Source organism: Tupaia chinensis, unplaced genomic scaffold (genome assembly GCF_000334495.1).
Source record: "Tupaia chinensis unplaced genomic scaffold, TupChi_1.0 Scaffold000552_1, whole genome shotgun sequence".
NCBI lineage: Eukaryota > Metazoa > Chordata > Mammalia > Scandentia > Tupaiidae > Tupaia > Tupaia belangeri.
Genome location: NW_006160064.1, coordinates 116,019 through 141,056, shown reverse-complemented (window position 1 = coordinate 141,056; position 25,038 = coordinate 116,019). Strand labels below are relative to the sequence as shown.

The 25,038-nt window shown below is 36.4% G+C and overlaps 1 protein-coding gene and 1 pseudogene across 2 annotated transcripts; both read right to left on the bottom strand.

The window, feature by feature from the left end:
• Nucleotides 1–3,644: 3,644 nt before the first annotated feature.
• On the bottom strand, nucleotides 3,645–23,093 carry LOC102503016 (secreted phosphoprotein 24). 2 transcript variants are annotated; one of them, XM_006157666.2, is made up of 5 exons: nucleotides 22,929–23,093; nucleotides 22,720–22,838; nucleotides 11,623–11,745; nucleotides 10,808–10,919; nucleotides 3,645–3,793 (listed from the first exon to the last, which is right to left on the bottom strand). In XM_006157666.2, the coding sequence occupies exons 1-4, from the start codon at nucleotides 22,993–22,995 to the stop codon at nucleotides 10,809–10,811; spliced, it is 420 nt and encodes a 139-aa protein (XP_006157728.1). In that variant the 5' UTR covers nucleotides 22,996–23,093; the 3' UTR covers nucleotides 3,645–3,793; nucleotide 10,808. The 2 variants fall into 2 exon arrangements, with proteins under 2 accessions (XP_006157728.1, XP_006157729.1); XM_006157667.2 differs by having other exon boundaries at nucleotides 3,645–3,790.
• On the bottom strand, nucleotides 14,113–17,116 carry LOC102502585 (cyclin-G1 pseudogene; annotated as a pseudogene).
• Nucleotides 23,094–25,038: the final 1,945 nt, after the last annotated feature.

Genomic DNA, 25,038 nt, shown 5'->3' with positions numbered 1-25,038 from the left:
GATAATCATTTTGCAATCCCTTTTCTTTCTTTCTCCTCTCTGGATTTTGGGCATGAGTTTTAAGCCACTGGTCCAGAACTCACACTGAAGTAGACTATGTGAGAATCCAACAATGTAACCATTACACTATCTGCTGGTTGCAAATGATGTTAAAATTTGTCACCTGTTAAATGTTTTTTGAAATGGCCATATGATTTTCACCTTCTATTTTGTTGATATGGTGCACCACATTTGTGGATATGTATATTTTGAACTATTCTTGCATCCCTGGGATAAAACCCACTAGATCATGCTGTATAATCTTTTTGTGCTGTTAGAGTCAATATTCTAGTATTTTGGTAAGGATTTTGCATTTATGTTTATCATTGATAATGATCTGTAATTTTCATTTTTTGTTTTGTCTTTGTTTTGTTTTAATGCAGGCCTCATAGAATGAGTTTTGGAAGATAACTTCCACTTCAATTTCTTTGAGTAGTTTGGGGATAATTGGTTTTAATTTTTGTTACAAAATTTAACAGTGGTGTTATTGGTGCTATTGGTGTCATTTTTATTCCTTGAGAGATGTTTTCTTGATTTGATTTTATTATCTTTTAAAAGTTTATTCTTTTTTAAAATTATTTATTTAATTTTATTTATTTATTCATTTAATTTGACCAGAGAGAGATACACAGAGAGGGGGGGAGAGTGAGAAAGCAAGCCACCAGGTCCAGTATTGTAATTGCAGTTGGCCATGTGGGAGTGTCCAGTGCCTTAACCACCACACCACCTGCTGGTCCCCAAAAATTTATTTATTCTTTGATAGATAAAGAAGAAAGAAAAGAAACACTCTTGAGATAAACTCATGCTACAACCATCCCACAGCCTTTCCAGGTACCCAGGGTTATGGGAACACATTGGTGAGCCCAGCACACTCTCCTGTTTATTCACCTGTTCCCTGGGGCAGATGTCCCACTGTCCCATCTATGTCCCACAGTATATAATACTGTGTGGAGTTGAAGAAAAACCTGTAATAAGTGCTTACTTATTGTACAAATAATGTACAAAACTTGCTAATGGAGCAGAACGAAGCAGTCACATCTATATCAAGGATTGAATAACTGATAGTGACTTAGTGTATCATTCATCACAAAAACAGTTACCAGGAGTTTGGGAAAGATATCAAAACCATGGAAGACACTGTGGGTTTCAGTCTTGGTGAAAGACCATAATTAACACGGATGATTTTCATATCCTAAAATCCTGATCCAGTCAACAAAACAGGCAGCCCAACTTCAGGAAGGGCACATTTTTAAATGTGTGGTTTGTAAAACATGCCTCCAGCTTTTCTAATAATTTTCTGAAGCTCCCTGCTTTGATGGAAAAACTGGCATTTTATTTATTCTGTGGACTGATAAATCTGAGTAAAAGGAAGCAATGATGGCATTTTTGCTACAGCAATTGACTCCGAGACTTCTTACTTCTATTGAACTTTATTTCTTAGAGCAGTTTTAGTTTTACAGACAATTTGAGTAGAAAGTAGTCTCCCCACACTTACTCTACACAATTTACTCTATAACATCTTGCATTAGTATGGCAAATTTGTTACAATTGATGAATTGATATTGGTATGTTATTATTAACTAAAGTCCATTGTTTGCATTAGTTTTGTTGTTGTACATTCCATTGTTTTTTGACAAAAGCATAATGTCATGTGCCTGCAATCACAGTACCTTAAGAAACAGTTTTTTTGCTGCTTTAAACACCCTCTGAGCTCCCCAAATGATTTTTAAAATTAAAATTAGATGTAAAAAAAACAATTCTGACATTAAGCTACTTGAGAATGTCTTTTTAGTAGCAAACAGGTTTTATTTTATTTATTTTTGTTTTTGGAGAGCTTTTTGCTATAGAGTGCATGGGCTCACCAGAAAGACAGAGACAGTGAGACAAAAAGCAAGAAATCACTCCCCAGGGGGGATGGCCACACAGCAATCCCTTCTCTTCCATTCTCCTCTCGGGATCTTTGATATGCACGCACATGTGCCTAGTGTGAGTTTAAGCCACTGGGTCTGGGACTTGAACCGTGATTGGCTACATGGGAGTCCAGTGATACAGCCATTACACCAACTGCTGGTTCCAATAGCAAACACTTTATAACCATTGTAAATTGGTCCAAGCTACCAGTTACTTCATGAGTCTACTCCAAAAAACCCTACTGATACCGATACCATTAGTTTCACATCTAAAAATTAGAGACCCTAGAAATAAACCCAAAAACATACAGCCAACTGATTTTTGACAAAGCGTACCAGTCAATCCCATGGGAAAAGTAAAACATCTTTAGCAAATGGTACTGAAAATGCTGGGTATCTACCTGCAGAATGATGAATCTGAACCCTCACCTTTCACCATTGACATAAATCAATTCAAAGTGGATCAAAGGTCTAAACATAAGATCTCAAACTATAAAACTACTGTTGGAAAACACTAGGGAAATTCTGGAAAACAATAGGAAGGCAAAGACTTCTTACATAGGACCCCCGAAACAATAATCCCAAAAAGAGACAAGTGGGATTATATCAGATTAAGAAGTTTCTGCACAGCAAAAGAAACAGTAATTAGTATGAATCAACAATCCTCAAATGGGAGAATATTTTTGTAAACTATACTTCACATAAGGGACTGATAACCAAAATACAGAGAGAACTCAAGTGACTTACCTGGAAAAAAAAAACCCACCCAATTAAAAGATGAAAAAAAATGAGCTGAAAAACAACTCTTTAAGCTAGACATATAAATAATCAAACAGTATATGAAAAAAAAGTTTATTATTCTTCCTTATAAGGGAGATGAAGATCAAAACCACAATGAGATACCACCTAACCCCAGTCAGAATGGTGAAGATTAAAAAATAATAATAATAAGTGCTAGTGGTGGGGCTGTGGTGAAAAAGAACTCTCCTACACTAATGGTGGGAATGTAAATTGGTCCAGCTACTCTGGAGAACAATATAGAGATTTCTCAAAGATCGATGAATAGAACTATATGACCTAGCAATCACATTCTTAAGTATTTACCCAAAGGACAGGAGAATGCTCAGTCATAGAATCGCTTGAATATTTATATTAATTGTATTATTCACAACTGCTAACACATGGAACCAACCAAAATGTCCATGAACAGATGAATGGATTAAAAAATTGTGACACACATACTCTGTGTAATACTACTGTCATAAATAAATAAATAAATAAATAAATAAACAAGACCATGACTTCAGATAGAAAGTGGAAAAATATGGAAAATTTACTGCTGAGTGAAGCAAGCCAGGCTATGAAAGAGAGATATTGTGCATCTCCACTTAATATATACTGACTGCACTCTATTGCATAAACTGAAAGATTTAAGGATATAAAAACATGGAAAATGGTTATGGATACTGGAGAAAGAGTGAGATAATGGGCAGAGTCTGAGAAAAGACATTAAGGAGAAAAATAGACAGGGAAGACATTTATGGGACACAGAGAAGAAGTATTATCAGTTGATGATAACATGTATAGTATCCTCAACTGGACTGTTGTTAAGTGTATTCATGTTGGGAAAACTTATTTTACAAGTTAAGTGATGTAGAATGATTGAATGTATAAATTAAATTAAAATACATTTTGATTTTTAATATATATTTTATTTGTACAGTGAAATAAAAGTCTTATAGGAAAAGTAAGGTATTTATTACAGACTGAAATTGATCAAAAGAAAGATTACGCAATTCATAAATTATCTTTCTTCATTGGATCTTCTCTTTCAGTATATTCTGCTGTTAAAAGAGAGAAGAAATTGGAGGATTAGATCTCCATAAGCACAGTCACTGCTCTGGAATCCCAGGACCCAAGATTCCTGAAAACTGTTCAAAAACAGATCCAAGATTTCACCAGAAAGTAGGACATTTATGGAGATCAGTCAACTGCTTGAATGATGAAAAGGGATGATGGCTACAGAAAGAAGCAATCCAATCTGGGAAACAGAGACACAACCTCAGAAGGGAATCTCAATTCTCAGAAAAGGAAGAGCCAGAGAACTCTTAAGGAGATCTAGTTGTGATGCATAGGGGCTCAGGCTGGTCTAAGAAGAAGCCTGTGGTGTTGTGATGTAAAGGAAGGAAATAATCAAACTAATGGAGTAAGCTGACCACAGTAGCTATCATCAAAGAATATAAAGCTGAAAATAGGAATGAATATTCATCCATTCAATGGCCATGTATGCATTTAGAATTTATTGGGGGTTATAACAATTCATAAGATACAACCTTGGTCTTAAAAAAACGACAAAACAGTGGAGAAAACAGAAGTAGTTAGAATACAGAATGGTAAATGCAATCTCAGAAATGCCATGTACAGAAAAGCTCAGAAAAAGGTGTTCCTGAAGAAGACATGGGAGCTGGACCCAGAGGCAGATACTGAGCATGGTCACAGGTACTGCATTTCATCAGAAGGGGCCTGGGAATTAAGGTGAAATGCAGACAAGCTGTGGGAATAGTCAGCCACATGGGACTCTGCCATTACAACCCACCAGGACTTGTCTTTTATTTATTTATTTATTTTTATTTTTTTAACTTAGTCATCCTGGCTGGGATTAGGTGATATCTTTGTTTTGATCTACATTTCCCTTACAATGAGTGATGTTGAGCATTTTTTCATAAGCGTTTTGGCTATTCGTATGTCATTCTTAGAGAGTGGCTTTTTCAACTCATTCTCCAATCTTTTAATAGGGTTAATCATTCTTTTTTTTTTGAACAGCTGCTTGAGTTCCTTGTGTAGTCTCATTATCAGTCCCTGATCTGAAGCATAGTTTACAAAAATATTTTCCCATTCTGAGGGCTGTGGATACACACCATTACTGTGTCTTTTGCCATGCAGAAACTTCTTAGTCTGATGTAATCCCACTTGTCTATATTGGGGATTATCCACTGTGCCTTGGTAGTCTTATTTAAGAAGTATTTGCCTACCACAATGTCTCCCAGAGTTTCTCCAGTCTTTTCCAGGAGCAGTTTTATAGTTTGAGGACTTAGGTTTAGATATTTGATCCACCTTGACTTGATTTTTGTAAAAGGTGAGAGATAGGGGTTCAGATTCATCTTTCTGCATGTGGAAATCCAGTTTTTTCCAGCACCATTTGCTGAAGGGGTTTTCCTTTTCCCAGTGGATTGACTGGTACCCCTTGTCAAAAATCAGTTGACTGTATGTTTGGAGATCTATTTCTGGGGGACTCTATTCTGTTCCACTGGTCCACATGTCTGTTTCTGTGCGAGTACCATGCTGTTTTGATTACCACAGCCTTGTAGTATATTTTTGGGTCAGGGAGTGAGATGCCACCCACTCCACTCTTCTTGTGCAGGATTGCTTTGGCAATATGAGGTCTATTATGATTCCAGACAAATTTTCTTTCTTTTTTTTTAGATCTGTGAGGAATGTATCTGGTACTTTGATTGAGATTGCATTAAATATGTAGATTAATTTGGGTAGGATTGCTATTTTGATTATAATAATTCTTCCAATCCAGGAACATGGGATGTCTTTATACTTTTTTGTGTTATTTTTAATTTCTTTTTTTTTTAGTTTATACAGGTTTTCCTTGAGGAAGTCTTTAACTTCTTTGGTAAGATTTATTCCTAAGTATCTTAAGCTTTTTGTGGCTATGGTAAATGGCATTACTTTTTAAAGTTCTATCTCAGTATGCCTATTGTTCATATTTAGAAATGCTATAGATTTCTGCATGTTAATTTTGTATCCTGAAACTTTAGATTACTTCCAGAAAATTTTTCATGGATACCATTGGGTCTTCTATGTGTACCATCATGTCATCTGCAAATAGAGAGAGTTTCACATCTTCTTTTCCTATTTAAATGCTTTTTATTTTATTCTGTTTTCTTACTGCATTGGCGAGAACTTCCAGTAGTATATTGAAAAAGAGTGGAGAAAGTGGGCATCCTTGTCTTGTACTCATTTTTAGAGGAAAAGCTTTCATCTTTTCCCCATTCTGGATGATGTTTGCTGTGGATTTTTCATAGATAGCTTTTATTGTCTTGAGAAATGACTCTTCTATGCCGATTTTACTGAGAGTCTTGATCATGAAGGGATGTTTCTTATCAAATGCTTTTTCTGCATTAATTGATGAGATCATATGTTTTTTATATTTCTTTCTGTTAATATGGTTTATTACATTTATGGTTTTGCATATGTTCAACCAAACTTGCATTCCTGGAATAAAGGCTACCTGATCGTAAAGTATAATTTTTTTTTGAAGTGTCTGGATACAATTTGGTAGTATCCTGTTGAGAATATTTACATCTATATTCATCAGAGATATTGGTCTATAGTTATTCTTCCTTGTCCTGTCCTTATCTGGTTTAAAGATAAGGTTGATGGTGGCCTCATAGAATGAATTAGGGAGAGTTTCACCCTTTTGGATCTTTAGAAATAACTCGAGCAATATGAGGGTTAACTCATCTTTGAAAGTTTTGTAGAATTCATAGGTGAAGCCATCGGGACCAGGTCTTTTCTTTGTTGAGAGGTTGTTCATTACCGATTAGATCTCCTGACTTGTTATGGGTATATTCAGACTTTCTACATTTTCCTGGCTCAATCTTGGTAGATTATATGTATCCAGGAATTTGTCCACCTCATCCAGGTTTTCTAATTTCTTGGCATATAGTTTTTCATAGTATCCTCTAATAATGTTATGTATTTCTACTACATCTGTGGTTATATTGCCTGCTTCATTGCAAATTTGATTTACCTGTTTCCTTTCTCTCTCCTTCTTAATAAGTCTCACTAGAGGTCTATAGATTTTCTTTATATTTTCAAAGAACCAGTTTTTACTTTCATTTATTTTCTGTACAGTTCATTTATTTTCTATTTCATTTATTTTTGCTTGTATCTTTATTATTTCCTTTCTACTGGAGTTTTTGGATTTTTTTTTTTGCTGTTTCTTTTCCAATTCTCTGAGGCACATTGTTAGATGACCCATTTGCCTTCTTTCCATCTTCTTTTTATGTACACTAATTGCTATAAACTTCCCTCTTATGACTACTTTAGCAGTGCCACAAAGATTATGGAAACTCATGACCTAGTTGTGATTGATTTCCATGAATCTTTTGATCTCAGTCTTTATTTCTTCCATAGTTGAGAAGTCATTCAGAAGTAGATTATTTAGTTTCCATGTGTTTGTGTATTTTTGAGAGCTTCTCTTGAAATTAAAATCAAGTCTAATTCCATCATGGTCAGAGAAGATGCTGGATATAGTTTCTGTGTCTTTGAATCTGTAGAGGCTTGCCTTGTATCCTATCATGTGGTCAATCTTCAAAAAAGTTCCATATGGGAATGAGAAAAAAGTATATCTTGTGGTTTTTGGATGAAAAATTCTATAGATATCTGTTAAGTCCATTTGATTTATGATATCATTTAGCTACTTTATCTCTTTACCTATTTTTTGTCTAGATGATCTATCTAGAGGGGATAGTGGAGTGGTGAGGTCTCCAACAATTAGTGTGTTGTAGTCTATCTCTTATTTTAGATCTTACAGTCTTTCCTTCATGTAGTTGGGTGCTCTTGTGTTAGGTGTGCATGGATATTTATAAGCATTATCTTCTTGATTGATTGACCCTTTTACTACAATATAGTGTCCTTCTTTGTCTCTTTGAACAGTTTTTGTTTTAAAACCTATTTTTGTCAGAAATTAGAATTGTGACTCCAGCTCTTTTTTGGTTCTCATTCGCATCTAAAACTTTTTCCAACCCTTCACTGTTAGTCTATGTATGTCTTTATCCATGAGGTATGTTTCCTTTAGGCAACAGAGGGTTTCTGTTTTTTTCATTCAGCCAGTCTGTGTCTCTTGATAGGAGAATTTAATCCATTCATATTCAATGTTATTATCGATATTTCTGGACTTGTCCTGATATTTCAGTTGGCCTTTGTTTTGCTTGCCTTTTATTTATTTATTTCTGGCTATTCATTCTTTAGTTTTCCTGGAACAGTTCTCTCTTCATGGTTTCTTGAAGAGCTGGTCTGGTGTTGTCAAATTCTTTCAGGTTTTGTTTGTCTGAAAAAATATTAATAATTTTCCCCATATGAAGGATAATCTTGCAGGATATAGTAATCTTGCTTGAAATTGTTTCTCTCTTAAAAATTTCAAAACATCTTCCCATTCTTTCCTTGCTTACATTGTTTCCATTGAAAGGTCCAGTGTTAGCTTGATGAGATGACCTTTGTATGTCACTTGTTGTTTCTCTCTTGACAGTTTTAGTATCATATCTTTATCTGTGATCTTGGAGAGTCTGGCTAAGATGTGCCTTGGGGGAGATTTTTTGGGTTGATTCTATTTTTTGGGTTGAGTCCTTTGTATTTCTTGGATCTGGATGCTTGTGTGTCTCTCTAGACTTGGTAAATTTTCTTCCAGGATTTCATGGAATAGATTTCCCATGCCCTGATTAGTTTCTTCACCTTCTGGGATGCCAATTATTCAGATGTTTGAGTGTCTAATGGAATCTAGTATTTCTTGTATATTACCCTTGTGTTTTTTGGTTATTTTCTCTATATTTTTGGTGTTTTTTTTCTAGGTCAGAGGTTTTATCTTCTACATTGGAGATTCAATCTTCAGCATGGTTTAATCCACTTTTAATACTTTGAAGAGAGTTTTTTATTTCCTATATTACAGACATCATCTTTAATAGTTCCATCTGATTCTTTCTTAGAGTGTCCATTTCTTTTTTCATATTGTGGAAGGACTTCCTGACCTTCTGTAGTTCATTGTCTCTCTTCTGTTCCAACTCGTAGAATTTTTTCACTATGAATGTTCTAAATTCTTTCTCTGACATTTTGGTAACGTCCTAAATTTTTAGAAGAGTTGTAGGGGATTTACTCTGTTCCTTTGATGGAGACATATTTCCTGATTTATTCTGACCTGAGGCTCTTCTACTTCTAGCCATTGGAAGATGTATTTATTTATGAATACCTCTTAGGAGAACGTTTCTTCGACTAGGAGCAAGTGTGTTTCCTTTTGTTATGAATTGTTGTGTGTGGAAATATCTATTCTGTTGTTTTTAGCAATGTGGTCTCAAGAAGTGTACTCTATTCAGGTGTCTGAAGAGCAGTATCTCCTCATTCACAGGTGGTTCAGTACAGGGGAGGATTCCAGAGAACCTTACAATACTAGGGAATTTCAGAACTGTGATTCTAGACCTGTGTATATTTCACCAGGGTCCTAGAGATGGAACTGGGGCTCTCCTGCAGAGCAAGGGTCAGTCTGTCTAGGGGGTTGGGTTCTGGTCTTGAGAGCCTGGAAGTGGGGTGGAGGGCATTAGTGCCCCTGCCTCAATGTACCTTGCTGGCCAGGAGTCTAGAGATGGAACTGGAGCTCTCATGCAGAGCAAGGGACAGTCTGTCTAGGGGGTTGGGTTCTGGTCTTGGGAGCCTGGAAGTGGGGCAGGGGGCAGTGGTGCCCCTGCCTCAATGCCCCTTGCTGGCCAGGGGCCAAGAGATGGAACTCGCTGATGCAGTTTCTTTTCAGGACAATAAAATCTTAGTCCCCATCAACATTATCTACCATCTCTCACTCCATCTCCAGGGGCTCCATATTTACTCTTACCTAGTTCCAATCTGTCTTCATCTGATTCTGTTACCCAACTTCTGTTCACTCTCTTTATGTTGCTTTGAACATAAGTTACTTCAGAAAGCTCTCACTGACCCCACATGAGAGTCATTTCTTATGCCATATGGTCCTGAATGCATGCCTGGCCATCAGGAAATTCCTGTTTAAAGAGCACCCTACCACCGGGTTAATCTATAAAGCCTACAAGTGCCAGGATTGTGCTCATCCTGCTCCCCACTGTCTTCTTGCTTATATAAACCACAGAATACTAAACAAGGGACCAGCAGTTAGCGTATTGGCTATGTCACTGAACTCCCATGTGGCTGACTGTGGTTCGAGTCCTGGACCTGGTGGTTGAAACTTACATCAGGCACGTGTGTGTGCATCCCAAAAGGAGAGTGGATGAGAAGGGATTGGGGCATGGCCATTCCCCCCTTGGGGGTGATTTCTCACTTTCTATCTCTCTGTCTCTCTCTGTCTTTCTGGTGAGCACATGCATCCTGTAGAAAAATTAACAAAAACCCTAAAAAAAAAACTCCAAAAAAATAATAATGACCAAGTACATGTGACTTGGTATACTTAGTGCTTGTGCTAACTGGACCACAAGTGTGTGAGTGTGTTACTGTAGAACATATCTGACTTCCTAGCTATTTTAATACAGTCTAGAAAAGAAGACACCTGATCCTTGGCTCTAGCACCAAGAAAAGAAGATCATTAAATATCTTTCACAGCCACATCCACTTGATTCTTTCAAAACTTTCAAGGTGGCCTTTGTTACTGGCATGCAACAGATGCATAATTCATGGACCATGAAGGTTAAATAGCCTAGTTTAGACTGTAGAGCTGGAAAGTAGTTAACAACAGTTACCACTGGTCCAATAAAAATGCCCTTTGTTCACTAAACCACAGTATCAGGGAGATACATACTCAATAATTTTAAAGATTTGTTAACTATTACTTTAATATCATGTCCCAAATCTAAAGAGAGACAGAATGGAATCAGGGGGAAAGACTGGAGCAAGTAAGTGCTATGGACAACAAGCTTGTAGATGTAAAGAGAGATTCTAGCTGTGCCACCAGTTTTGTTTTCCTTGCCTGTGTGATAATTAGCTATACCATCAAACTACTGTGCTACACATAGCCCCCAGGAGATACCGTCTGAGTGAAGCAGAACCCCTTGTCATACCTCAAGGTGAGGAAAAATCGGATGATGTTAGAGGAATTAAGTGGCAGTCAATATTCAGATACGTCACTCTCTTTTCATACACCTTCGTATTGCTCGCACAGTGGGCTCTATCCTGGAAAAGGCAAAAGAATGAAATACATGTAATTACTTGCACAAAGGATTAGTCTCTACCCAATAAATCAGGCAATCATGTATGGCTTGGCAAAATGATGCAGGAAAAAGGAATATACACACAGAGACATTTTTGCTATCTCTAAAGGGATCCTAGAATCAATCACCAACAGGAACAAGTGAAGGACAACAATAATGCTGCATGCCAGGAACACAGTCATAACTTCCATTTATTTATTTATTTTATTTTAAAAGTTAATTCATTTTAATATCTTTTCTATATCCGGTTACTATACATCACTTATCTTGTAAAGTGAACTTTCCAACATGTATCCATTTCACACCAGTCCAGTTGGAGATACTGTATGTCATAGAATTGGAAATGTGTCTGTTATTTTTCTTTGTCATTGGTCTATTTACACTCACTTTGCTCTATACAAATTCAGCCCCATTTTAAAGAGTATGAAATGGAAGCACCAGAGGTTAAATAATTTGCCAGGATCACAGGTTCCCCAGCTCAAGGCCTCCACCACTAAACTACACTGTCCCCTCCAAAGAATACATTGACACAGTGATGTGGCCAGAAACCAGGCAGGCAGTCGCTGAGCTCTTCATGAGATTCTGAATCAGCTCCAGGCCTTGGAAGAAGTGAGAGTCTTCTTTGGGTTAGTTTATGAGATTCATTTTATTTCTGTTATACTCACCTGGAATCCTCTGCCATGGAATTCACATGTAAAAGGATCTGCTTCAGAATCTTTCCGGCATACAGTTTTTTGCATTCCGAACACAAAAATCAGCTTTAGAGAGTTATCTTCTGGGACAGAAACCTTCGCAGAAACAAAGTGTCAGTTTGCAATATATGTGTTTGTTTGTTTCTTTTTTTAGATAGAGGTTTTTGCTATAGGGCACATGCACTCACCAGAGAGACAGAAGGCAGAAAATGAGAAATCACCCCTCCCCCAGTTGGATGGTCATACTAGAGTTCCTTCTCCACTTTCCTCTCAAGATTCTGGGCACAAATGCACACGTACATGCATGCAGTGTGAATTTTAAACCATCAGGTCCAGGACTAGAACCACGGTTGACTACTTGAGAGTCCAACAAGTCCAGATGGTGTAACCATTATGCCATCTACTAGTCCTACAAAAGGTGTGTTTCTTAAGTTCATTGTGCTAGAAATGATTATGGATCCCCAATGTGAAAAAAGAAACTGATAAAATCATCACAATGAAAGGTAAATTATCTTAACAATCACTTGTTGCCATGTCTTCATCCTAAGGGCCAGAGATGAAAAGTGATTGACCAGTCATACATATTTATGGCAAAATATGAAATTGGAATGTAGATGTGGTAACACCAAGGTGATTATTGCTTCTAATAGTTGATTAATGATGGATCATCATTGTAAAAGTACCCTGACCCAAAACTGTTACTCAGGAATTTAAAATAAGTGTAACATCTAGCAGCCCAAATAAAACAAAACCAAAAAAAAATTTGGTACCTGCAAAATGTGACATACAACCTCCCAAAATAGCATAATTCGTTTCCTTATTAAAGACCCTCCTCTTTTCTGGAGAGTGGGCTGAAGCATCTCTGGCTGCAGACCCCAGGCACTCTTTCTCAATAAACTTCCTTTTATCTTGAGATGACAGCCTTTAAGTATTACTTGCAACTGTGATATTCATTATTCACGGATATTTTGAATTTGCCTCCTCACTAACATTCATTTGGAATCTCCAAATTTATCTTTACTCTGGTTTTGAAGTCATGGACATGTGCAGAGTAGTGAAAACTGTCAGTTGTCTGACATAATGTTCCCAGATGAAGTCAAACAGGCAATGCTCTGCCTTCTTTTAGCTTTCAGATTACAAACTAGTGTGCTTCCTATGGTCTGCTGAGTGCAATGGCTTTTTGCATTTTTATGCTTTTTGGTAGTAATTTCAGGGCTAACCAGTAGCATGGTAGTTAAGATGACTGAATACTATATGCCAGCTGTGTGATTTGATGCCAAGATCTGATGACATAAAAAAAAATGCTGGACATGCATTCATATATTCCCAAAGTACTGAGAGGAGAATAGAGGAGAGGGATTGTGGCATGGTCATCCCCCCAGTGGTTCTCTCTCTCCCCTAAAGAGCTATCTTGTGTGTTCCAAAGCTCAAGAAGGCACAATGTGTCTTATAAAGAAAATATGTGTATTAGAGCATCTTCGTTTAGGCATGATTTGTGGTACCCTTTCCCTGATTGAATTTTTTAAGATAGATTTCATTTTGTTTTAATTTCTTTTATACATTCAATCACTGTACATTTAGCTTGTAAAGTGAATTTTCACAAAATGAATACACTTTACACCAGTCGAGGATACTATACATGTTATCAACAAATAATAACCCATTACTGTGTCCCATACATGTCTCGTCTCTCTATTTTTCTTCCTAATATCTTTCATCACACTCTACCCCCTTCTCCCACCCTCTTCCTACACTGTATGCAGTATCCATAACCAATTTTCACATCTTGTAATTTTTAAGTTTGAACATAGAACACAAACAATCAATATATAAGTAAGAATAAACAATGTCTTTCCTTCATAGCCTGGCTTTCTTCACTTAGCAGTAAACCTTTCATATTCATCCACTTTCTATCAAAAGCTAGAGTCTTGCTTTTTGTTTGTTTGTTTGTTTTTTATGGCTGAGTAGTATTCCATAGAGTACATGTGCCACATTTTTCAATCCATTCATGAACATGTAGGTTGACTCCATGTCTTAGCAATTGTGAATAATGCCACAATTAACATGGATGTGCAAGCACTTTTCCACTGAGGTTCTCCTATCATTTGTGTAAATACTTAGGAATGTGATTCCTAGATCATATGGTAGTTCTATTTGTAGATCTTTGAATAATTTCAATATTGTTCTTCATAGTAGCTGGATCAATTTACATTCCCACCAGCAGTTTATGAGAGTTCCCCTTTCCTCAGAACCATGCTAGCACTTATCACTTAAAAAACAAAACAAAACAAAAAAGAAGAAAACCTTAGTCATTCTTGCTGTGGTTAGGTGGTATCTCATTGTGGTTTTGAGTTCAATGTTAACGAATCATTAATGAATCAACAAAATACATTAAATTTTGAATCTTTAAGAGGATCTCAAAAACTAAGTTTACTTGATGAATTTACAAGAAGATTGTGACACAAGACTTGCAAGAACTTAACCCTCTATTTTTCCTAGGAACAAAGATTCAGTATTTTCAATCTTGTGTTCATAAAAATTTTGTACAATGTAACTATCAAAAATAATAAAAATAAACTATATATAAAGTTTTATTTCCTAAAACAATGCTCCTTAATTTCTTAATAATTCCTGAAATAAGTCATTAAGCAACAAATATAGCTCTGAGAGTATTATCCAGTCCCAGGTTTCTTCTTTTTTTAAGTCACAAGAATATATATTATATAAGTAGTGACCAGATTCAAGTTTTTAAATGCAGATACAAACTTTCCAGCAGTCCAATTGTTGCAGTAACAATATGTAACCACAGTGCTGGTGTCTCAGTTTCCAGATAGGTCCTAACAGTTTCCAAACACTCAATGTAGAGACCACCTGACATCTTATTTTTGCTTTCTGTACAATATCCAGATTCCTATTCATTTTGTTTCTAAGTCTCAAATTAGTTCCATCTTTTGGTCCTTTTATCCTATTCAGGCTTATGTAACTTTAAATGAGCCCAAATTTGGGTCGCTATATAGCAAGATGATATACAATAAACATATATTATTTTAGAGATATTTTAATATTCAGACTATTGAGAATGCTGTTTTCTAAGCTGATAATTTATTGAAATGATTAACATACTTATCAGAGATTGGTGAATCCTACTCAGGGTGTTGCTGTACCTTACATATGTTGGGTTGTCAGAAAAGTCATGATGTTTTTGTTCTATGCAAATGTCATGACTTTTCCAACAACCCCTAGTAAATGCCTTCAGATATTGGCCCACCAGATAAGTGAAGTCATTTTCCCCATTGCTATTACAAGTCCATTTTGTTTATTTTGAAGATAATATTTTAATCCTTCAATTGTGAAAGAAAATTATAGCATTGGAAAATTTTCTCTTTATGGAGAATAACATGAACAAAATTTACAGACTTAAGAAATCATTTCAGGAATTGTTGGAAGGTGAGTTATTTTGTAGTAACTATGCTTCAGTTGCCATGCTGTACACCCAGAAACTATCCATTTCAGCTTCTGAACATTTGATTTGGAACACTTGTTTGATGAATATTCAGTTAAACACTTGGATACAAGTTCTTGCCAGAAGGTCAAATCTGTGCCATTTATCTTGGAATGTTTTTGAAGACATCCTATTCCTTCTGTTAACTCTACACACTTTTGTGCTTGGATTTCCAATGCAATAATAGACAATGCCAACACAGAAGGCTTTGCTCTAGAAAACATGATCCTACAGTGACATGCCTTAAGTTGAGCTTCTAGTCTTTCAAAATTAAAGCTATTTCTCCTTTCAAATGGCAAGTTCTCTTGAAGGAGTGAATAATATAGTTGCAGAAACTGAAAGGCAGTAGTAGCATTGACTTTCCAATACACCTTATCCAATACAATCTTCTCCATTCTCATCAAATCTGAAACCGTAAACCTATATTGACTAATTTGAATCAAGTCAGTTGCCAGTGGGACATTCCTCTCACCTTCTACTGATTTTAAGGCCAAACAGAAGCAACTCAGTCCAACACAACCAAGGTGCTTGGGTTGTACCTTCATTTTAGACAGAAATCTGTCCAGTAAATTCACAGCTATAGAAAATGTCTCCGTGTCAAAGCCAAAAAACTGAGTTAAACTAAGGAGATCTTTTACTTCAAAGTCCCTTAGCCTTGCAGTCATTCTGAAGCCATTATTGTGTGCAGACTCAATTAGTCTCAAGCCACAGACCTTTGGCTGACATCTAGACTCCTGTTCCAACAGGGTCTTCAGCTGTTATAGCAGTTTCTGAGAGTCAGTTGTCAGAACCTCTATCATCTTGATAGTGACTGCAGCTCCTCAGCAGTAATCACCCTCCCTGGGCCTGCTCTCACCTCACCCCATGATATCAGAACCGAGAGGCCTGTAAAGTGAGGGAACTCGGAGGTGAGAGGGGAGTGGCCTGGGGGTGGTGAGCCATCCTGGCTGGAGGTCTCTGCAGTGCCGCCCAGACAACACTGCCCAAACCAGGGTCAGCTCAGAGCCCCCAGGTTTCTTCTTCATCAGTCTTATCTATAAATAAGCTTATATAATTTATATTCATTTCGCCAAGCATGTAACACTGAGGACTCACTCAAACTTAATAAAAAAAAAAAAAACACTGGGAATTTCTGAAGACAAAGATCTATTGAGTGCTCATTGTGTATGTAGCACCAGAGGCAGAGTGAAAGAGATGCTGTGCATCTTAGAGTCCAGAGGAGCTGCCAGCCAGTAAATGTGGTAAAGAAAATGAAATAACACCATTGAAAATAACTATGGTGTTATGAAAACAATGATGATGAAATGGTAATTGGGGTAATGAGAGGAAGTAGCTACTTTAGAGAAAGTGCCACTACAATCCTTCTTTTGAAGAGAAATTTAAACTGGGCTTAAAGGATGGGAAGGAGCCCATTATTTGAGGAAAAGGCAGAACCAATCCCTGAGACAGGGAAAAGTCCTATCCCTGTTGCTGGGCCAACATGACAAGGGGAGAATCACACACCATGATGTTGGGAGATGAGTGTCAATTGATGGTTTTACAGCCATGGAAATATGTCCATATTTCATTCTCAATGCAGTGAGGTTGAGATTTGATTAATGAGTCATATTTTCTGGAATCAGGACTATTTAAAGCTCCCACATGATGCTGATATACAGCCTGAGTCAAGAACTACTAGGCTTATTTTTTAAAAATCAGGAATAAAATGAAAGGGCCTGATTCTTCTGATTAAGTTTACTGAACTCTAGTCCAGAACACCTGCACATATATACACATGAGTAAGCCACTTATTTTCATTGGACATATTCCTAGAAGTGAAACTATATGACCAAGTTTAAAATATATGCTAATATTAATGTTTAACATGTTCATAAATGTGCATAACACATATTTCTGAATTGTTTTTGAAAGTCTTTTTTTCCTTTTCCTTTTTTTAGACAGACATTTGCTATAGGGAGTGTGCACTTTCCAGGGAGACAGAGAGAAATAAAGTGATAAATAACCTCCCAGGAGGGATGGCATTGCCACAATCCTTCTTTTATCTTCTCCTCTTGAGATTTTCAGCATGCAGGCACACACCCCCACCATGTGTTTCAAGAGGCCAGGTCTGGACTCAAATCTCAGTCATGTGAGAGTCCAGTGATGTAACTATTATGCCATCTTCTGGTCTCTTGAAAGGTAATTTTGCAAAATTATATTCTCTCTGTAGTAGTGAGGATTCTTTTTCATCCTATTATTGTCTAATCTTATTCTACCTTCCTACCTTATTGTTTTAGTTCTGATTATTTCTCTTTTCTAATACTAGTAAAGGCAATTTGTTTTTCAGATCCTTCATACTGCTTTGTATTTCATTTGTGGTGACATGTCTGGACCCTCAGTGTCAATGATCTATTTGTTCAGCTCTCTCTTGAAGTCTTGGGCTCCTAATGAAAAGCTTATATGTGCTGGTATGGACAGAATTGTACTATCAATAAGGCATTTATAGAAGACATGGCTAACACATACAGCATAAATAAAAGTGTGAAACACTCCAAAAGGAAAGAAATATCACCAGAAGAAATCGAATTAGGAGGATGCTCCTGCAAATGGAAGAAGAAATAAAATTTTCAAGAAGCAGGCAGAGTGAATGTAGCTTGGCCGATAAATGTAAACAATCAGTAATGATCTCACCTCTTGATCTAAACATACATTGCAAAGCTGTGATAATCAAAAGAGCATGGTATTGACACAAAAAAGATATGAGGATCAATGGAACAGAATAGAGGTCCCAGAAATAAACCCCCAAGCATGCAGCCAACTGATATTTGACAAAGGATACCAGTCAATCCAGTGGTAAAATGAAAACCTCTTTAGAAATGATTCTAGAAAAACTGGATATCCACCTGCAAAAAGATGAATCTGAAGCCCTATCTCTCACCTTTGACAAAAATAAACTAAAGTGGATCAAAGACCTAAACATAAAATCTTGAACTATAAAACACCTGATGGAAAGCACTGGGGAAATTCTGGAGACACTGGAGTAGAAAAGACTTCTTAAAAAAGAACCCTCAAAGCAGTCAATAATACCAAAAATAGACGAGTGGGATTACATCAGATTAAGAAGTTTCTGCATGGGACCAGCAGTTGGCATAATGCCTATGTCACAGGGCTCCCATTTAGTCGACTGTGGTTCAAATCCTGGACTCAGTGGCTTAAATTTACGCTGGGCATGTGTGCATGTGTGCCCAAGATCCCAAGAGGAAAATAGAGGAGAAGGGATTGTGGTGTGGCCATCCCTCAGGGGTGATTTCTCACTTTCTGTCTCTCTGTCTCTCTCTGTCTTTCTGGTGAGCACACACTCCCTATACCAAAAACCTCTCCAAAAAGAAAGAGAAGTTTCTTCAAAGCAAAAGATACAGTTATTAATGTGAATCAGCACCCCTCAGAATGGTAGAATATTTTTGTAAACTATGCATCACATAAGGGACTGATAACCAGAATACTCAAAGAACTCAAGTGGCTTACCCCCAAAAAATGATCAATTCAATCAAAACAGAGGAAAATGAGCTGAACAGACAACTCATTAAGTATTACACAAAATAGCCAAACATAATACAAAAAAAAAAAAATTTCAACATCCCTCATTCTAAGGGAGATTTTGATGAAAATCACAATGAGATATCACCTAACCCCAGTAAGAATGAGTAATATTTATTTTATTTTTTATTATTTTTATTCTTTTCTAAACATTTGATCTCTATACATCATTTGGCTTCTAAAGAGAATTTACCCAATATGAAATGTATCTTAGACTATTCTGGTTGAAAATACTATAACATATTATCATCAATAGGTAATAAACCATTTTTGTGTTCCACAATGTTCTCACCATTCTTACACACTATCTCTAGCATCTGTAACTATTTTCATTGCTTTTATGCCTTGTATTAAGTGGAGAAATTCAGTAAATTTCTTTTGTAGCCTGATTTGTTTCATTCAGCAATAAATCATATTTAGCCACTTTCTATCAAATACCATAATCTTTTTTTCAGCTAAATAATATCCCATGGAGTATATGAACCAACATTTTCAATCCATTCCTCTGTTCATGGACATATGGATTGGTTCCATGTCTTGGCAATTGTGAATAATGTTGCAATAAACATTGATGTGCAAGCACTTTTCTGACTGAGCATTTCCCTGTTCTTTGGGTAGATACCCAAGAGTGGGATTGCTTGATCATATGGTCATTTTATTTTTATATTTTGAGGAATCTCCATATTATTCTCTACAGTAGCTGGACCAATTTAAATTCCCACCAGCAGTGTAGGAGAGCTCCCCTTTCACTACAACCCCGCCAAACTTTATATTTCTTTTGTATTTTTAATCTTTGCCAGAATGACTACAATTCAAACATTTAAAAAATGGTAAGTGCTGGCAGGACTGTGGTAAAGGGCAGACTCTTCTACACTATTGGTGGGAAGGTTAATTGGTTCAGCCACTCTGGAGAACAATATGAGGGTTCTTTAAATATCTACATATGTAACTACCATATGATCCAGCAGTTCCACTTCTGGGTATCTGCCCAAATACAGGATAACACTCAGAAAAGTCCTTGCACATCTATGTTTTTAGCAGCATTATTAAAAACTGCTAAGACATGGGACCAAACCAGATGTTCATGATGAACGGATTGAAAAAGTGTGGCACATATACTCTATGGAATGATACTCAGCCATAAAAGACAAGAAGACCCTGACTTTTAATAGAAAATAGACAGTATGGAAGATTTACTGCTGAATGAAGCAAGCCAGACTATGAAGAGAAACATTGCATGTCTCCACTTAATATATATTGCTGTCTTCACTCTATTGTGGAAACTGAAAGATTAGATCATACGGTAGCCTAGAAAATAGTTATGGGTACTGGATAGAGTGTGAGAAGAGAGTGGGAGAAGGGGCATAGTGTGAGGAAAGAAATTAAGGAGAAAAAATAGGCTTTTATGGGACACAGAAATGGATTAATATCTGTTGATTATCATGTGTATAGGATCCTCAACTGGACTGCTGTGAAGTGCATTCATGTTGTGAAAATTCACTTTACAAGCTAAGTGATGTATAATGATTGAAGGTATAAAATAAATTAAAATAAAATTAAATATATATTAAAAATATTAAGTATTAGCACAGCATGCTGCACTGTCAGACATTCACCACCTTTCCATGTCTTTACATGTATTATCTCTGTACATGTCTGTGTCTTCATTTCCTCTTACTAGAGGACATGGTCAGATTGGATCATGACTCACCCAACAACTTCAATCTCTAAGTAAGAGGTGTCTTTAAAAAGTTCATGGAAAATGCATACTGAAATAAACTTGTTTTCAGCAAAATAAAATTTTACTTTCACTCAAAAAATAAAGGAATAGCCTATGGGACATAAATGGTTTATTATCTGTTTATGATAATGTGTATAGTATCATCAACTCACCTGGTGTGAAGTGTATTAATTTTGAAAAAATTCACATTACAAGAGAAGTGATAGTGACTGAATGTTTAAAATAAATAAAAAATAAATAAATAAAAGGAATGGGCAAGGAAAAGCAAGAATTAGCAGACTTGTTGGTAGAACTGTAGTGTACATAAGACAAAGTGGTATATTTTATTTAGTAGTAATAAGGGTTACACACATCATATTTTAGGTGTATGCGTAGTGGGGTTCAGGACCGGGTACCACACCAAGATGACACACATACTTTATGTGACCTTGTGAGATACACCACATGTGAGCTCCACTGCGTAGATCAGATACCCACAGCATGAGTAGTTAGTTCTCTTGACTTTATTTAATTAATTACTAACTTTCTTCTGTAGTGAGCAATTGATCTATTCCAAGTAAATTTAAAATGTTCATCTGCAAGACTGGCAAGAGGACATGGATTCTGCAACACCATAAGTAGATTTTATTAAATATTAATGGAAATATGGACGTCAATACAAGCTGTTTTCAAGGAAGGGGCTTCCTTATCCTGATATAACCCTCTTCTAGAGTACTTCAAACTTTTGCTTCGCAGCTGACCACATGTATCTCATGATGTCTCCATAACACAATGTCCAAGTGCAAGCAGTCTCGCTCTGCTTCTAGTCTGGTCTTCTAAGGGGTAACTAAGTAGAGCAGAGCTTATAGGCTTTATAATCAATGATTAAGGAAAAGACAACTAGGATGATTCAATTAATTTTTTCAGAACTTGGAAAAGAGAAATCTACCCTGTTTCTGAAGAAATCAAGATGAATATGTTGTATTTGGGGACTTGAGCTAGAAAATCATGACTTGTGTGCTCTTCAGAGTAGTAGACAGAGGAAGGTATAAAGAGGCATCCAGGAAGAATAAGAGGGAGCAAACAGGCCAAAGAAACCACAGCTACATGGCCTCTGCAAGAAAGGGGCTGCTTCCTGTACTCCTGGCCATGTCTCCATTGTCAATTTTATGCAATCATCTGCCCAGCCTTTTCATTCCTAATGTATATAACTTCACAGAACCTCCTATAATGCTCACCATAACCTAAATGTACTTGAAAGTATGTCTATTCCTACCTCCAAATGACTCCCTAATGGGAATCCACAAGATGACAACGAGCAATTTAGTCAGGTGGATAACAGGGAGAAGGAGGGGTGTGACTTATTTCCTCTGTTTCTCATTTTCCTTGAAAGACAGCTCTACATTTGCCTTGCCTATCACATATACAGTCATGTAAGCCCAAGAAAATTCTTCTTTTCCTGGTTTCCAAGGCTAACAACAAACAGAATTGTGCCAAATTGACAGAGGAAGGTAGAGGTCATTGGCTCAAAAACCAGAATTGGTTTTCTGTAAGTATTAGGAGAAGAACTGCTGAATATGAAAGGAGGCTCATTTTCAATAAACCAGTAGTTCTCTCTAAAACACTTCAGGAAGAACTACGAGGACTTATGATACAAAAACTGGACACGGAAAACAGAAGACAAGATCAGAGGGAAGAATTCAGCAGGAAAAATCAGTCACTAGAAGTAGCTTTGAGAACCTCATGAGAAAAAATAATATTCTTTCTCTATCAGAAAACAGTATGTAAGAGATGACTAGCCATCCAACTCTTTAACATATTTATAGTAATTTATGACACTTTCAATCATTACACATTTTTGCAGGATATAGAATAATTTTTAAAAGCAAGTATACAGACTATAATTAACACATCAATATTAACGTATTCACCACCTTCAACATTTAACATTATATTACAGTCTGAATATTCAAAACCCACTCCACTGGTTATTCTGGAAATGTGTACTGAATTATTGATGATATTTTCTACTGCAAAACACATTTGTGAAGAAAAATAAATTGATTAAAAATACACACAGTGATATATAGGGATTAAATTTATAAAATAAAATTTAAAATATAGACATAAATTAATGAGGATGAATTTTTGAAAACAAAGATATTGACTAGCTAATATATTCTAAATTGGAAAAATGTTTAAAGTGTATCCAACAAACTGACAAAAGATAGCAGTATGAAGAAGAGTTGAGAAGACACCCTTGGACACTTACATCTATCAGTGAACTTCTGTATGGTCGAAAGATAAATGGATGTTGTAATCTGGCATTTGCTTCTTTGACAGAGGCATTGAAAGCTTCATCCACAAGGGGATCCGCATACCGTGGAAACCCTGAAAACACAAGTACATGGAGCCTCAGTGAGGCTTCACACAAGGTGGCTTCAGTTATTAAGAGCAGGTGACCCTGTTGTTGTGTCTTACCTGTGCATGGCCGGTAGTTGATTCCAAGAGAAAACATAATCAAGATTATCATCACCATTTTCTCCATCCTGGGAACAACAGTTTTAGTTCAGAGTAAGTGCGATTGTCTCTCTAGAGGTTTAGAAGCAGCAGTTCTTCCTGAGAGTACTTGTCTTTATAAATAGGACCTATCTGTGTTTTCTGGTTGCAGTAGCCAGTAAGTTAATCAAAAAACCTTTGGTCTCAGCGTCAACATTTACTGCTGACAGTACCAATAAAGAGGTTTCAGTTTGAGAATATTTGTGAAGTTTAGAGCTCACCAAGGACTTTAACCCACCACCAAACACATCAAGAGGTTCAGGATTCCATGTATGCTGCTTATTTCTCTCTATTTTGATTGAATTATTTAAAGAAAGGATATATTATTTATGTTCAATAAAATGATTTATTTAAAATATTTGCCTATTTAGTTATTTAGTCCTAAGGATCTCACAGTTAAATGTGCATAAATACAGAATATTTCAAGACCTTTTAAGAAACCATAGTTTTGGGACCAGCAGTTAGCGTAATGGCTCTGTCGCTGGACTCCCACGTAGTTGACCGCAGTTCGAGTCCCGGACCTGGTGGCTTAAACTCACGCCAGGTGCATAGGTGTGTGTGCCCAAGATCCCAAGAGGAAAATAGAGGAGAAGGGATTGCAGCGTGACCATCCCCCCTGGGGGGTGATTTCTCATTTTCTGTCTCTCTGGCTATCTCTGTCTGTCTGGCGAGCACATGCACACTATCGCAAAAACCTCCCCAAAAAAAAAAGAAAAAAGAAAAAAAAAAGAAACTATAGTTTTAAAGAAGAGAATTTTAATAATGTCGTAAATATTCCTAGAGAATACGCATGCAGCACTATGACCAACATTGTAGAGGTATGGGGCTCATGGCCCAGAGTTGGGGTAGGAGTAGTGGTGAACAGATGGAGGCATCTCCATTATGTCCTCTTTGGGAAGAGGAAAGGGTTAAATGGAACTGGCAGTTTTCAACTTCCTGAGGGCCATTTGCAGTTCGGTGAGACCTGGGAAAAATGTGCTCAAAGGGAAACCTGGGACAAAGCAGCCCTTGACATGAAAAATTATTGCTTTGCTTCACTTCAGTTTTAAATTTATTTACAAACACAAGAGATGGGTGTGAATACCAGACATAATGTGTGTGGAGGAGTGGAGCCTAAGGAAGGAGATCTGGAAAAGAGATATGGAGGCAGAGCATTGACAGGATTGGGAGGTGTGGTGTTATCGGTTGAAGATATTTTGATCAACTGGACTGGGGAGAAATGTTCACATATTGAAATATTCACTTTGTAAGCTAAAAAATGTGATTAAAAGTATTAAAAAAATTTAAAAAAGAATTACCATTATGTTATTAAATTATTGAAAGGATTGATTTCTTAGGAAGAATTTCCTCCACTAGATCAGTTTTTCTGGTCACTTCATTGTTTCAAGGAACAATGATCCATGTAAAGAGAATTTGAACTACCTGGTAGGCTACAAAGGGAATTATTTCTACCAGGTCAAGAAGATCCCTTGATTTCTTAAAAACCAACAAAAATAAGGTCTGGTTACAGAATGAAAAATGCCTATATTTCAGAATAAATCTGTCTTATTTAAAAATATTCATATAAATTTTTTATTTGGAGTCTCAAATGTACTCATCATCCTTTTAGCAAGTACTTGAGAAAATTTTTCTGAATATATGATAGAATTGTATTTCAGACACAGGATATATAAAAACAGTTATATTGTAGTTAATCTACTTTCTATATTAATGATATTTACTGTGAAGTTTGTCATTAACAGCTTGCATGGATTGGGTGTTGTACTTGTTCTCTCACTTATTGACTAAACAAATATATAACAGTAATTCCATCTAGGGGCTTTGGTATACCATGAACAAGATTGTTATTATATCTTGTTATTACTTATATAGTTATTACTTAGATCCTAATTCAAATATGAAAATTAAACTTAGCATACTATGCCTGTTGCATCACATATATCAAATTTATTGACTTCCATATTGTGTTTAAAAAATGCTGTTGATAATGTATTTTGACACCTTTGCAACTAGAAAGAACTGAAAAGGCCAC